Below are 15,577 nucleotides of genomic sequence, written 5' to 3' on the forward strand. Positions count from 1 at the left end.
ATTTAGAATTATCCCTATATAGGAAAAACCACATTGTCCTGTGAGAGATCCAGTGATACCAGAATAATTGAGGATGATGATAAGCAGAACTCTTTAGTACAAAACATTTTAACAGTACTATCTATATTCTTCTACAGATTTAATCGTGGCCATATTTGATTGTGTTCAGATGGCCTTTGAATATCTCTAGGAGTGGAGTCACTGCCCCTGGAGGTATTCAAAGCCATTTGGACATGGTCCTCAGCAAACAGCTCTAGATAGTCCTGCTTGAGCAGGGGAGACCAGATGACCTCCAGAGGTCCCTTCCAACCTCAATCATTCTATATTTCTGTGATATCTTTGTCCTACACAAAACGTTTGCCTGGAAATTTCAAAGAAAGCCCAGATTAGGAGTATAATTATTTTGGTAGGAGACATAAATTACACATTAACAGTGCAATTCAGTGAGGAAAAAAGCAGCTTATCTTTCTCTATAGCTGTAGGCAGAGTGGTCAGGAGCACTAACACAGTCAAATAAAGCACAGGAAGATAAGTAAGTCATAAGAAACTCAACAAAAGACAAATGCAGTATGGGACTTGAGAAGACGGTGATAGCAGTAACACTTAGCACAGGGGCTTGAATGCTTTTCTTTGCCATCTCTCATAATGAGAGAGAGAGAGGAGAACTGAACCTCAAACAGTTTCAATATTGCTGGTGTGAGGTAGACTGTAGGGAGTTGCAGCCCACTGCTCATGAGTGAAGTCCATTCTGAGCAAGCCTGGGGGAGATGTTGCCGACAGTCAGCAGAAACTCAGCTAATGTGGCAATTCAAGCTTACAGAGCCTGAACACAGTCTGAAATTTCTTGAAGACAATGTCAGGTGAGCAATGTCTTATTAGGTAGACAAATAGGTGGGGTACCTTTGAAGCATAGAAAAATATTGAGGCTTCAAGGTCTCTTGACATGATGACAAAAAGCAGTACTGCTACTGCTACACCAAGGACACCGTATTACACCATATGCCTCTGGTATCCATCAACTTCGTTTTCTCATGGATCTGCATATGGGAAAATAAGATCTGTCCAGTTTAAGGCTAGTAGTTATTCAAAGGTATAAATGCACATTTTTACAGCACAGAAAATGGTTCTGAAATCACTAGTAATGACTGTGGTTTGACCTTTCCCTCCTGCCCATCTGACTACACAGTTTTTGTCTAAGGGAGTATTCTTCAAGCCTAAGTCTGGCCTAGGGTTAAGAAACGGCTCCCAACCCTGTTGTTGTTTTCAGAAGAAGAACCACCTCCAGAGATCCATTCACCTGAAGTAGAAGCTTGCTCTCAAGTCCCTCCAAACAGTATTCTCTCTCCACTCAGTGTCAGAGCCTGCAAACAGCTGATGTGAACATCTCCCTTCATATGCAAGTGCGTATATCCGAGCTGCAGGGCCTGTGGACTTCTCTCTTTCCTTGACGTTAATACTCATGGCTCTTCGCAATGATGCATTCCTCTCCACTCTCACCTCAGGTTCTATGGATCTGTCAAGCAGGTCTGGGGCAGGCTAAGTCACACAATAAATGTACCTGCCTCAGGGGGCTAGGAAATTTTTCTCTTTGTAGGTAAAGGTCATGCGTGTGTCAGACTAGGACTCTCAATGCCTTGCAGTTGTTCATTGTGAGTATCTCCTCACCTCTTCTGTGCAATTGCTGTTGTGTTGTAGGTTTGTTTGTTTGTTTGTTTGCAGTTTCTGATTCACACCCTTTCCCCTTTTAATGCAGATCTAACAAACTCAAGTCATAAAAGATGATGTTCATCTGGTACATACCAGTCAACAGCATGCCCATAATCCCTAAAGCTATAATTGAAGTCTACTAGAAGCTATAGACATTTATTGCAGTGAAAATGACAAAGTGCATGGCTTTCTAGATAAGTTCAAGAGTACTAATTATCACCCAAGCAATGAGAATCAACAAGGCAAGTCCTTCAGGAGTGAAATTCTGCACAATTTGCTCAGCATGATTACTCAAAGGTGTCTTCCCTCCTCCTCTGCTATGTGTCAGCAAGGGATTTTTTTTCTTCCCTTCCCTGTTACATTGCTTTTTGAAACCTCTTGCCTGCCACCTGCAGAACAAGTTGCAGCTTTTTTTCTCTAGCAAAAGGCAGGGAAAAGTCTGATGTTCATGTGCTTATTATTCTCATCCAAAGCAAGCTGGTTGCCTGCACTTCTCCCTCTGCCTCCTAGTTTCAAATACCAAGAGGCAGGATGGCATTTTTAGAAAACAGCTGAAATTTCAGCATAGAAAGTCCCCAGGAGTCCAAACCAGATGCAAAGAGAAGATACAACAGATGAGTGACAGCTTCTTTGGGGGACTGTGCCCTTTTAGCATTGCAGCTGGTGCTGCAGGACTGCCGCAGATGTCTAGAGTGACACGGAAGGCATACAGTGTCTGTATCTAGTTTGGCATCTTGGAAGAGGACACTTCCTTCGGTGTACCTTGTTGATCCTAGATGTTCATCCATAAGATGTGAAAAGGAGTGAAGAGCCTAAAATGCCCTCGAGGTCTGGTGTAATGGGGCAGCTAAAGCCCTTGGTAGATTTAAGTTCAAGATCCTTGGCATCCTCAGGGAGTCCAGCATCAGAATCAGTAATCGCAAACTTTTGAGAATACTTGCCCCAACATGTTGAATAATTCAGCTCTGCTCTTTAAAGGATTCCAACAAGTAAGTCAGGGGTGGTTCGGGGGGAGAGCATATAGTGCACCCTTCCCTACAAAGTATGTGGAAGAAAATATGGCTTCTTTTACTAATACAGAGTTTTATTGCTTTAGTTTTCCTGAGTATTTCTAAGTCTTACTACACCTGCTGCAATACAATCCCATTTTGAATAAAGAGTTTAAGGAACCAATTTCACCATCAGCACTTTCATTTACACAAAATGGCAATATTTACAATACTTAATCAAATTATGTCATATGACAGCTTTCTGTATATTTAAGTCATTTTGTTGCAGGTTTCAAATGGTTGTATAGGCTTGCATTGTATTTTTTTATTACATTTCAAGGACTTTCATTTTTGTCTAGACATCATCATGGTCACTTCCCTGTTAGATTTATTTTAACTGTAGAATAACTTCTATAGCCTAGCTGTTCAGAAAGCTACTTTACTTTTCTGTGGAAGAGTTCATTAAAATGATGATGATGATGATGATGCGTAGTTTTCAAGTGAAAATCTAAACTACTGCAAACTCCTGAAAATCTCTTCAGCTGCATGCTGCTTAAAGAGAATATCATGTTTTAGATAAGAGGAGCTGTTTTACATTCCTTTCTCAGTAGTACTTCAAGTACTGTTCAATTTTGTCAGCATCAGGAAATTTACAAATTTTGTTTCTGCTTGGTACAATTTTATGGCTGTTCTGCTCTAATCTATTTTAATTCTTTTTTGCATTGTTTTCTTATTTTGACTTAGCAAGATACATATGGTATACTTAGCTGTCTTTTTACCCATTGGTAGTCCACAGCTCACATCCTGGGTCAGGGAGGCTTCAGGTCTTTTTGAACTGTATGAAGCATTAAATCCCTATTGCTAACAATGTTTTCTCCCAGTTTAAGTCTGCAATTCTTTTCTGACTGCGACTGAGCCTCATGGGCATTCCCTGGCAAAAGTTTACAGCTCACTGTATGCAAAATTTACATCTTCACCTTTCTATTGGGGATCTGCTGCTTGTCATTTTGATAGCTTCTCCTCCAAGTTGCAACTGCTTCCAAGAAGCTAGTTATCTTTAATTGCATGCTATAGCAGGATGGGAATGCAGAGAAGTTCACAGAGCCCCATATGACTCAAAAGGTGCAACGTCTGCATTTCTACTGTCTAGCGATACCTACAATCATTCAGATACAAGAGCTTCACTCATCACTCTGATCAAAGTAAGGTGTTGCATGCCATGCATTTTTGCAAACTCTTCTGGTTTTACAGAGGGTGAAACTGCTGTAGCAACCAGGAGCTTTGAGACTTGACTGTCAAAAGATTCCACCTGCAAACAGCTTCTCAGCCTCAGCCCTTTTGCTGCCAGCAGGTCACAGTACGTACTGTGTCTTCTCATTATAAAAGGACACATGCCACCCACAACGTGAACTTAAATAAAACATTTTAAGTACTTTCAGGCAAATGTTCACCTCCAGCAAATCAAGCTTAATCTTATTTCCCCTTGGTGGGCCTCACAGATAGAGTATGCTGTCTAACACCTGTGTGGCTCTTCTTGCTGAGCAAGTCGAAGTGGTGATAGCTCCCTCCTGTGGCAGAGAACATTAAAAGCACCCGAAGTGAATAAACATCTTTCCAAAAGGTTAAATGGAAAAGCATCATGAAGAACAAGGAAAACTGAATAGCAGGGAGATTATTTTGCGTTTTCTTTCATATTTTTATTTATATATGGGGAGAAGAGTGTTTGTGCTTCCAGCTTATACATTGCTTGCTTCTGCAGAAATGTGTGGGAACGCCTCAAGCAAGATTAAATATCTCTAAGGTTTCAGTGCCCAGCCTCCCACAAGACACAAAGGACGGTAAAGCTTCATAGCCAGAAAGGCTCTGGCAGCACAAGGCAGGACTCCCAGTCTCATTCCTTTTGTGCCTTGCCTTTCTCAGAGCCAATAAGAATGTCACAGAAAGGGAGAAGTTTGGGGACAGTATCAACATCTCTGTAGGTAGACTGCCAGAGAAAAGTGCTTAGACCAGCCTCAACCTTTGCACAGGATTTTGTATCCTCTGGCAAACTGTTACAACACAAACAAATACTTACTCCAACCACCTGTAAAAAAAAAAAAAAAAAAGGAACACCTCTCTGAACGCCTTTCCAACTCAGCCCCATGAACATGCACGTATCAAAGCCCCAGTCTTACCCTTGCAGAAAACTTTGTTTCTTACTTTTTTTCATGTGATGCCCCACTGTCTTCTAGGGCTAGAATACTTCCTCACCCTCAAGACTTTAAGCTGCTTATGTGCAGAGCACATCAATCTGACTTGGGGTTTATTTAGTACTTTCTCGCCAAGGGACACTGTGGAAGTTTACTGTACGTTGCTCTTAAAATGGGTCTGGATGTAATGCAGCTAGTGATGCTTATTTCTTACTACCCTAAAACCCAGCTGGGTGTAAGAGCTATGTCTGTGATTACTATTGCATGCGCTTGTATCCTCTTGTGCAAGGGTTGCATTTGGAATGAAGAGCATACGTATACTTAAAAGCATACTCAAAGCAAAACCCAAAATTTCTTGGAGTTTTAGCTTGGTAAAAATAATAAAAATATGTGATATGAGGTGAAAAAATTCTAGTTTTTTTTAAATCAGATTCCATCAGCATATTCTTTTCAATTTAAACTTTATAATTGAGATGGTAAACCAGGATTTACAGGATCACAGAATCACAGAATCACTAAGGTTGGAAAAGACCTGTAAGATCATCAAGTCCAAGCATCAACTAACACCACCATGCCCTTTAAACCATGTCCCACAATGCCTCATCCACACGTTCCTTGAACACCTCCAGGGAGGGTGACTCCACTGCTTCCCTGGGCAGCTTATTCCAGTGTTTCACCACTCTCTCAGTAAAGAAATTTTTCCTAATATCCAGCCTAAACCTCCCCTGGTGCAACTTGAGGATGTTTCCTCTTGTCCTATCACTCGTCACTTGGGAGAAGAGACCAACACCCACCTCTCTGCAACCCCCTTTCAGGTAGAGAGCAATAAGGTCTCCCCTCAGCCTCCTCTTCTCCAGGCTGAACAACCCCAGTTCCCTCAGCCGCTCCTCACCAGACTTGTGCTCCAGACCCCTTACCAGCTTCGTTGCCCTTCTCTGGACACACTCCAGCACCTCAATGTCCTTCTTGTAGTGAGGGGCCCAAAACTGAACACAGCATTCGAGGTGCGGCCTCACCAGCGCCCAGTACAGAGGCACAATCACTTCCCTACTCCTGCTGGCCAGACTGTTTCTGATACAGGCCAGGATGCCGTTGGCCTTCTTGGCCACCTGGGCACACTGCTGGCTCATATTCAGCCGGCTGTCGATCAACACCCCCAGGTTTATTGCACTTGCTGGTCATATAAACTTTTACAGATATTTTTAAGAAGATAAACTCATTGTTTTCTTGTTATTACTTTAAACAATACCAAACGGCATGAGAATGGCAAATATTAAATATCTTTCTGTACAGCTGAGTCCTTGTGTTGTCTTATACAGCATTAAAAATACAGTCTAATAAAGATATTTCTGCATTCTGCTGGGCATAATCTGACCTCTCTGTTCTGTTTCCCCAAAATACTAAAAAGGTCCTGACAAAATTAGATACATTGATGTAAACTGAATTTCTTTCCTTGATCTCTCCTGCAACCTGCTGGTCAAAGCGTTTATTGTTCTCTCAACATTTTCGATTTGATGAAATCCAGTAAATAGGTCAAATGGAAAAAATAAACCAAACACCCAAACCCCATAATAAGTGTTGTCTCTGCACATGCCACAAATTAAACTTCTTTGCTTTTTGTTTGCATTCTTGCCTTGCCAGCAGGTGCAGATGAAAACCCTTGCTATGTGATAGAGAGGCTTTAGAAAGTCCAGTGCCAGAAAGGCACGGGTGAAAGAAGATGAATAGCTGAACTGAGATTCCAAGAAGCTTTATTGGAAGACACAAGCTAAAACAGTTGTAGAGTTGTAAGTTGATTTGGAACAGAAGAAATGGAGTGGAATAGAGGAAACACTTGCAGCACTGCTTTTGAAATTCATTGGTATTTCCAAGGGAGCTTTAAACTGTAAGTTATTCAAGAAACTCCCTGGTCAGAATGTCCAAAGCTGGAGGAAAGATGTCTTGCTGGGATTAAGGGATGTGTTTGTGCCCTGAAAAGCTGTTATGTCTTAAGCTGGCTAGGGTCTTCCAAAGGTATGGATGTCTTGCTAATCAAGGAGGAAGTCAACAACAAGGAATGCAGTACAAACTTTCTGGCTTCAGGCGGTGAAGAGGCTGATCAGAAGATGGGTGAATCCATGTGCCGAAGTGTCTGGTGCCCTGTGGTAAAAAAATGGTGGGGCAAGTTGTTGCATCTAGGAAGGCTACAGATGAGATGCACTCAGGAGCTGTGTTCTTCCAGTGAGGCTCTCTGCTCCTTTGATCTGTGAGGTTCTCTGCAGAGGGGTTTCTCACTGTGGAAAGACCAAGCCATGTCAGTTCCATCAAGTTCTGCCTATGGACCTGGCTGTTTCTGGAAACAGGTAAGTCTGCTGTTGGCCGGGAATTTTGCATGCCACAAACCTGTGTATATAATCCTTCTTTAATTTCATGGAACTGGGAATTCAGGGTGCCATACATTGGAATCCTTCTCTTCATTAGGTATACTGCAGTCACAATAATGACTATACTGAGGGGTGTGCTCTTGAACAGACATAGTCACATTTAGTGGTACCATCAATCAAGGGGACACCTGTTGTCAAAGGACTGGCCTTAGAGATGGTCACTTGCTATAGGACTCTGGCAAAATGACTTATCCTTTGGTGTCCCCTATGTGTGAAATAGGAGAGAGAAATTAAATTCCTTAAAGCTTCTTACACACCCAAATGCTGCAGGGACTTGGAGGAGGATGGAATGACTTAAACAGAAAGGCAGAATTGGTCTGTTCTTGCTTTTAATTCTGTTCCATCTATGTAGCATCAGAGGGAGAGGTTTTGTTTCTTGAACAACTTTGTGTATTTGGAACTCTGGGTGAGCTGTTTAAAACTGTTGAGTGATTTGATCCACTGCTTTTCATCCTATAATGAATTGGGCAGTTTTTTCTCCCCACGTCTCAGCCAGCTTTTAGTTGAAAATCTTGGACTTTAGTAGGGACAGCACATGCAGAGCAGCTTGGAAAGCTAACAATTTTGTATATAAATAATATTTTCATGGGCAGGCACAAAGGTTTCCCACCACTAAATTTATAATTTGAACAATAGTAATTCCTGCCTCCCTCCCTCCCTTTCTCCCTTCTTTACTTCCTTCCCTCCTTCCTTACTATATTGTACAGTACTTCTGGAACCTGGGAAAGGCACTCCAAGAAAAATTCCAAATGCAAATTGTGCTATGGCTGACTTACAGATAAAAATTGATCTGGACATGGTAAGAAGGGGGTTTTTTGTCAAGTGGTGTTACACTGTGATGCTAGGAGTTGGAAGGGAACTTACTGCTGCACAGGAACCACGTACACACTTCAATTCAGCCACTATAACTCTGAGTAAAAACATAATCCCTGCTGTGTTTGCTACCCAAGAAAAAATCTGATCAGCTACTGGTTCTAATCTTTTTGTTCTTTCATTGGCTGCAAGCAAACGTGCTCAAGACTGCTTGACGGGAGTGGAATTGATTGGCTAAGTTATTCTGGAAGAGGTGCCCAGATTTTTTTTCAGCTGATCCTGAATATCCATTTGAAACGTTTTTCTTCTCCATGAAGTGTGACACAGAAAAAAAGATAGCATTCATGAAAAAAGTAAAAGTTTTAGAATAAATGTTCTTTTTGCTCTAAAGAAAATCCGCACATATTCAGTTATTTTAGAAGACTCACTGCAGAATTATTTCTTTCTTCGTAATTGTGTCAGTTACCTTTTCTCAGCAGACAAAGGTATGGCTGTTTTTTGAGATGCTGTTCATTTTAATGGCTTTTTCATGGCTTTGAATATTTAATCCCTGCATATAATTGTCAATTTGCTTTAAAATAAACATTACCAATACTTCTATGTGACAAGGAATAGTTAAAATTCATAATGTGCAATGAAAATACCTTAAATTTCAAGAGAGGGTGGAAGTCATGTTTTTGTAAAGGGGTGAGCTGCTGTGGACATGATCACTGAGAAGTTCATATTCATGCGTGGAATACGTCTATCAGTGCATTCAGGTAAGCTGCTCATTTTTAGCTAGAGAAATATGAGGATGGTGTTTCCAAGGGCCTTGCTGCCTTTTAAAATTCCCAAACATGGAAAAATTGACAGGAGCACAAAGCACTTCCCTGCCAACTATAGCAGCCAGTTTGGTGAAGTGAAAGGAAGATAATCAGTAAAATCCTGCTTACAGTAAGTTCTTTCAAAGCTATTGTCTAATACAGTGATGAAGCAGCTTCCCAGAGGTCACATTCAGAACAGAAAGTGCAGCCAGGTAAGAAAGACTGGAAAAAACCACTGTAAATAGATGGACGTGCACAAAATAGATCATATTATTCCCTGTGCATTTAAATGAACTTAAATTAAAATTAAATTAAATTAGCCAGCTGCGTGTATTATCTTTCAAGGCCAGTATCAGCTGAGATCCTTGCTCCTAAATCACGTGCTCTCAGTTTGATGTCATTCTGTAAATTCAGGCCTGCTTTCTGAGTGGACAAACGGATTGTGATTGCCAGTCCAGTCTTACATTGCAAAGGGTTTGAAAGCTACTGCCTGTTTATAGACAGAAACACAGTGCAGGATGGTTTATCCTCTGGGGAAGGATTTGAGGTTATATTTGAGAAGGGAAAAATTTGGATTAAAATCCTACAATGCTTCTTTCCCGTGCATCAGCAATTTGAAAAAACTAGAAGTCATGCATGAGATTAAAAAATAATTAGATGCTTGAGTCTGCTCTGAGGTTTTTGCTTTTTTAAAACTCAAATGAGTCTTTGCAAAGCGTTCTATAGTAGTGAAAATACTTGTGGCAAATACCGACTTAATTTTTGTCAAGGGAGCATATCTGACACTAAATCCTACTCAGTGTAAGAATTTCTGACTTTTTTTCCCTGTTTTTATTTTTTTGCCTAAAAGAAAGGTTATTTCTTCTCAAATATGAGAAATACGCATAACTCTATAGGCTCTATTATGTAAATCCATCTTTGCTGGCACACTCATCTTAAACTGAAACTTGAAGACAACTATACAGACATCTATATATTGTAGTCTAGAAACACTACTGGAGTTCTTGTGTACTTCAGGGTTTTTTGTTCTTATTTATTATATCTGATGTTTTTCTTTGCTTCTTGGATAACTTATAAAATTAGTTCCTGCAAAATCCCTGAAAACTGTAACTTAAAAACATGATTTTTATTTGTTGCTGAGAGTCATAAATTCTAGGCCACTGTTTTTGACAGCACTGTTTGTAAAATGTCTTGGGCGTTAATGATGCAAATATTACTTAGAAAGAAATGAGACTCTAAGTACTCAAACCTCAATAAAGCAAATGCTACACTAATGTTGTAAGAGAAGTGGCTGACTTTTGTGAGCAAATAAAAAGAGCTCACAGGGGACGTGTTGAGAGGGTTTATGTTAGCTTTTCTTTAGCAACACAAAGAGGTTATTCCCTATATTTTTCAGTAGAAAATCATAATGAGTAAGAAAGATCACCGAGTGCTAGGAAATGGCCTTCACCTGCAATTTACAATTCTAGCTGCTTGAAAGCTTTGCACTTAACTCTGAGCAAGGTCAAAGAACAGAAATTTGCCCTCAGTGCTCTATCACGCAATGAGTCTACCTGCCTAAATTAATTATTCATGAGTTAAGCAGAATCAGATTGAGAGCTTAATCTTGAGAAACTACAGTTAGAGAAGTGTACCCAGCCAAGAAGAATGACTCTAGTGAAGCCAAATAAGGCTTGTCATTTATGCTAGCTGAAAAGAGCACTCAATAGTTTTGTGATGGGACACGGTCCCAGTAACTTAATGTGAAGTTCTCAGCTACTGCGTAGTGCTGGTGTAGCCAACTCAAAGCGAGTCTTTCAGAAGGGGATATGTCTGAAAGTCAGTGCAAGTAGGTCTGAAAGCAGAAATGGTTATTTGCATAAATGTATGCAATATCTCAAACTAGGTAGTTTTAGAAATCTCTCTGCACTATAATACTAGCCTTTGAGCCATTTGGAGGATGCCATTAGAAACCACAAAATGCAAGCAAAGTGATGCCCAGTGACAGGATGAGAAGCAATGGGCACAAATTGAAACACAGGAGGCTCCATCTGAACATCATGAAACACTTTATCAGTGTGAGGGTGGTCGAGCACTGGCACAGGTTGCCCAGAGAGGTTGTGCAGTCTCCCTTGCTGGAGATATTAAAAAGCGGTCTGGACATATTCCTGGGCAACCGGCTCTAGGTGGCCTTGCTTGAGCAGGGGGGTTGGACCAGATGACCCCCAGAGGTCTCTTCCAACCTCACCCGCTCTGTGATTGTGTGGCTGCATGTGATCTTGTCTCCTTTCTGAAAGAGATGGTAATGTAGCCTGAATTTTTTAACCTCAGCCTGTAAGTTGAAACAGACTTCCCATTGGAAAGGCTTTGCTCGGGTGCTGCAGCTCTGGGTTCAAAAACGTTAAAAAGAAATTGCATTGTAATATTGATTGGAAAGATTAGCGTGACAAATAGGATAAGTCATTTTTGTATGGACATGACACATTTTACAGTTGGCAAGAGGAAGGTGCAAAGAGGAGGACTAAAAGGAAAAACAAACAATTTTTTTGTAATGGGCTGAAAGACAGTGAAGGAAAAAGAAATTAATGTCTGGGACTGGAACAACACTGAACGTGGCACTAGAGTGGTTAATTTTCAACCACAAAAAACGGGAAAAAAAGGTAACTACAGCGGGTAATCACTTCCATGGCAGTGGGAATGCTGGAAGTGGCAATGCACTTAGCTTTGCGACAGGACTCTTCTGAGTCCAAGTGAGCATAATGGAAGAAAAAGAAGAAAAAACCCACATGTTGGAACAGAGAATTATCTGAGTATATTCCACCGTTATGTTTGCATGCAAGTTTTCAGGCTTACTGATGTGTAGCTAGTTGTGTGCAGACAAGAAAGAGATAATACTGAATTTTGAGGCTGCAATGCCAGTTTCTAGGAATCTTTGTGCATCTATTGGAATGAAAATAGAGGCAGAAAGTGGGACCGAGTTGCTCTGTAGAGTGTCTGTCCATAATTTTTGTTATAAAGGAAGATTATGGAAGTGCTTGTGTTGTTGGGTTTTTTTCCCCAAAAAACGGGAATGTGAGAACAGAGGCAAATTCACATCTTAGAGAAGAAGCAATCCTGAAGGCTTGGTCATCATTTTGGTGCTGTTCAGGGGATGGGGTACGTTTGAAAAAAAAACCCCAAAGTGAAGAAATGTCATTGTTGTGTTTAGGCCCTCCCTATTGGATGAGGAGTTTAGGTAGTTTTGATGTGAGGTGCCTCAGTGTTGCAGGCTGGTGTAAACTGGGATAGGATAAGCACTAACTGAGGTGGATGGAGGAAGTGCTGTAGAAAATTTCCACTCCTGTTTTGCTTTTTCTTATCTATCTTCATAGTTACAGTTAATTATTCTGACTTCTACAGTTGCTGTTATCATAGAAGGATGCAACTACGATCTCCTCTGTGACAGACATGAGCTGGGCTGGTGAGATAGGATCCCACAGCAGTGGGATTCACAGTAGCGAATTGTCATGAGATTTTTTACTAGGGTTTTGATCTAGGAAGCTTGAGAAGAAACACCCTGGGAGATCTATGTATACACATCAAAGTTAAAAAACTCCTTTGAGTCAAAAGCTACTGCCAGCATTTTTAGTAAAGCTATTTGTCACAGTGAAACTCCACAGGTGCCTACGAAAAGCTGACTTTTGGAAAGGGGACAAGGCTGTCTGTTCATCCAAGTAAGTGCCAGAAATAAACATCTCAAAACCTGAGCTGCTTGATGCTGTGCTGAGCTTTGGCATTTAGGGATTTAAAGAAAATTTCTTCCCCTAATGAGAAACTTTCCAACTATCTGTGTTTCCACAGTTAGTGGATGTGTCACCCTTCAGATAAAGAATAAGCGAATGTTCATCTTGAAATTGTCACACTTGTGAGTCCAGGTTTACTCCCTTTAATACAAAGCATTCAAGGTTGTGCTGGTTTTGGCTGGGGTAGAGTTAACTTTCTTCATAGCAGCTAGTATGGGGCTGTGTTTTGGATTTGTGCTGGAAACAGTGTTGATAAAGCAGGGATGTTTTAGTTACTGCTGAGCAGTGCTTACACAGAGTCAAGGCCTCTTCTGCTTCTCACCACCAGCGAGTAGGCTGGGGGTGCACAAGAAGTTGGGAGGGGACACAGCTGGGACAGCTGACCCCAACTGACCAAAGGGATATTCCATACCATATGACGTCATGCTCAGCATATAAAGCTGGGGGAAGAAGAAGGAAGGGGGGGACATTTGGAGTAATGGCGTTTGTCTTCCCAAGTAACCGTTACGCGTGATGGAGCCCTGCTTTCCTGGGGATGGCTGAACACCTGCCTGCCGATGGGAAGTAGTGAATGAATTCCTTGTTTTGCTTTGCTTGCGTGTGCGGCTTTTGCTTTACCTATTAAACTGTCTTTATCTCAACCCACGAGCTTTCTCACTTTTACTCTTCCGATTCTCTCCCCCATCCCACCTGGGGGGAGTGAGTGAGCGGCTGTGTGGTGCTTAGTTGCCAGCTGGGCTTAAACCACGACAAAGGTCAAATCTGCTAGCCCAAGGTGATTTTGCTTCTACCTTCATCGCTGTTTTTTGAGGTGGTTTTTTAGAGTGAATATCTTCAAAATGAGAACTGTGCTTGAAAAATGCCTGTGGTTTTCTACTGATTGTAGAGGGACACTAGGACATCTGTACTAAGTTTAGATAACTCACATGTGTAGGATATGTTTCTGGTCCGTCTCAAGACATCTAATTTCCTTGAACACGTAGTCCAGAGTTTCAGTTTCTTTGCACCATGTGAAGGCTGAAAAATAAAAGACACTTCAAATGAAGTTTTTAACTAGTTTCACAGTTAGGAATTGAAAGACCGTTTAGTAAGCAGGGAGAAAGTCTGTCATGAATCAACACTTTCCAGGGGCAGGATTTTGTTAAGCTCTGCTGTGGTGTAACTTTGGAGGTGGCAATCAAGACCTTAAATCTGGAAGACAAATGCGCCTAAAAGTAAAGCCTAAAAGAAATGTGAAAGGCTTTAGAAAGCGAGTGCCTGTGTTTCTGAGGACTGCATGCATACAGATGTGGGCCACAGATGTCCAATACTAGTTCCCAGTAGAGTTTAACTGATGATTTGGGTCATTGTTCTATTCTGAGTTTCCAGAGTGGAAATGGGGAATGACATGTGAGTACTTACATTCCAATAGTCCAAGAAATTTGCCTTTAATTTACATATAACTTAGGTTTTAAAAGCACTGGAGTATCAAAGGTTGTTAAGAATTTATGAATGTCCTTGCCTGGGCCCCCTGATCACTGAAATCTATTGATGAAAAATATTTCTGAGTGTCTTTAGCTTCCAACAATTATTTCTCTTAGTGTTTTGGCAATCAGCTTTTTTAGTGTTCAGAAAATATCGGTATGCACGGATTTTTGTCCCAAGGCAGACAACCAGATCTTCAATAGGAGCAGGTAAGAACTTGGTGTTTTCTAGAAGTACCTACTTTCATTTATTTCCAGAGGACTTAGAAGAGTCAGACGAAAAGCAGGTTTCATCTCACCTATAGTAGCTCAATACTTTGGATGAGACTATTCCTGCCTGTGTGATTGGTTATGACACAACCCTTAAGCAGAAGTAGAAGCAATTTGCTGCAGCATGTTTTGGCCATGTTGACAAGGAGCAACTAACTCTGGGTTTTAAGCGAGAGCTGATCATGTTTGCCAGCAAATGAGGTACCAGTAGACACGAAATTCATTAAAGCTTTTGTTACTGCATACACCATTGTTCTGAGTTCTCCCTCCATCTGGTAAATCACCTTCAGGAATGGAAATAAACTGATGGTGAAACGAGGTATTTTCTCCTAGTGAAGAATTGTCTTGTAAATGTTTTTATGGTTGAAAGTAGATGTATAGATAAGATGGACTGATAATTACTCCTTGGTGAAACAAATCAGTTTCCAATTTAAAGTGGAAAGAAAAGAAAGGGACACATACAATTATATGTAACAGATTGAGGGTAATGTCTTTAGTTAAGCCATGAGTCTCATTCAGTAATAAACTACGGATACCATCATTTAATACTCCCAATTACATTTAGTTAACTTCTCTTCCAGGAGAGGAGAAGTTAAGAAGGCAAACATATTTCTCTGGGTGTTTTTTGTAAAGCACTCGCTGGCTATGCGGGTACAGGAACATTTGGGAAATTAACATTTGGACAAGGAACAAGAATTGTTGTAATACCAAGTAAGTGAGAAGTGAAGAATTTCATATATAAACACTAACAACCTAGATTCCGTTTCCAAGGTTCAGCTTCTCATATCAACACAATTTTACTAATTACACTTCCATGTGCTTTTTTTTTTTAAGCGTTTAATTTGTTTGAAGGTTTAGGAAATCTTGTCTCTGTTCTGGTGAGTATCCGTAAGACTGAAAAACCTTTCCATATTGATTTTTCTTACGCCAAACCCATGGCCTTCCCAAAGGTACTGTGTTACAAGGGCGGTGCTGTGGAATGATTCAGACAAATCTTTTTTGTTCTTTTAAAATTAGTATGTTGGCACAATAGTGGTTGCAGAGGAATCTTGCAATGCTAAATACTGTCCTCTTTTTCTATCCATGCTTTATCTGAAATATCTTAAGTGGAAAAAATAGTGAAATGTAAAACTTGTTTGCTTTTACAGACCCAAAATAT

At 40.7% G+C, this 15,577-nt stretch overlaps 1 protein-coding gene across 1 annotated transcript in view; it reads left to right on the top strand.

Annotated features, from left to right (window-relative positions):
* Positions 1-15,577, top strand: part of LOC104259541 (T cell receptor alpha chain MC.7.G5-like) — a gene marked incomplete at its 5' end in the record, with an annotated part of 298,870 nt that overhangs the window by 61,453 nt on the left and 221,840 nt on the right. The window contains one exon of the mRNA XM_059830223.1: positions 9,339-9,351. Within this exon, the coding sequence (XP_059686206.1) occupies positions 9,339-9,351 (13 nt within the window). The remainder of the gene's footprint in view (positions 1-9,338; positions 9,352-15,577) is intronic.

This window comes from Gavia stellata, chromosome 28 (genome assembly GCF_030936135.1).
Source record: "Gavia stellata isolate bGavSte3 chromosome 28, bGavSte3.hap2, whole genome shotgun sequence".
NCBI lineage: Eukaryota > Metazoa > Chordata > Aves > Gaviiformes > Gaviidae > Gavia > Gavia stellata.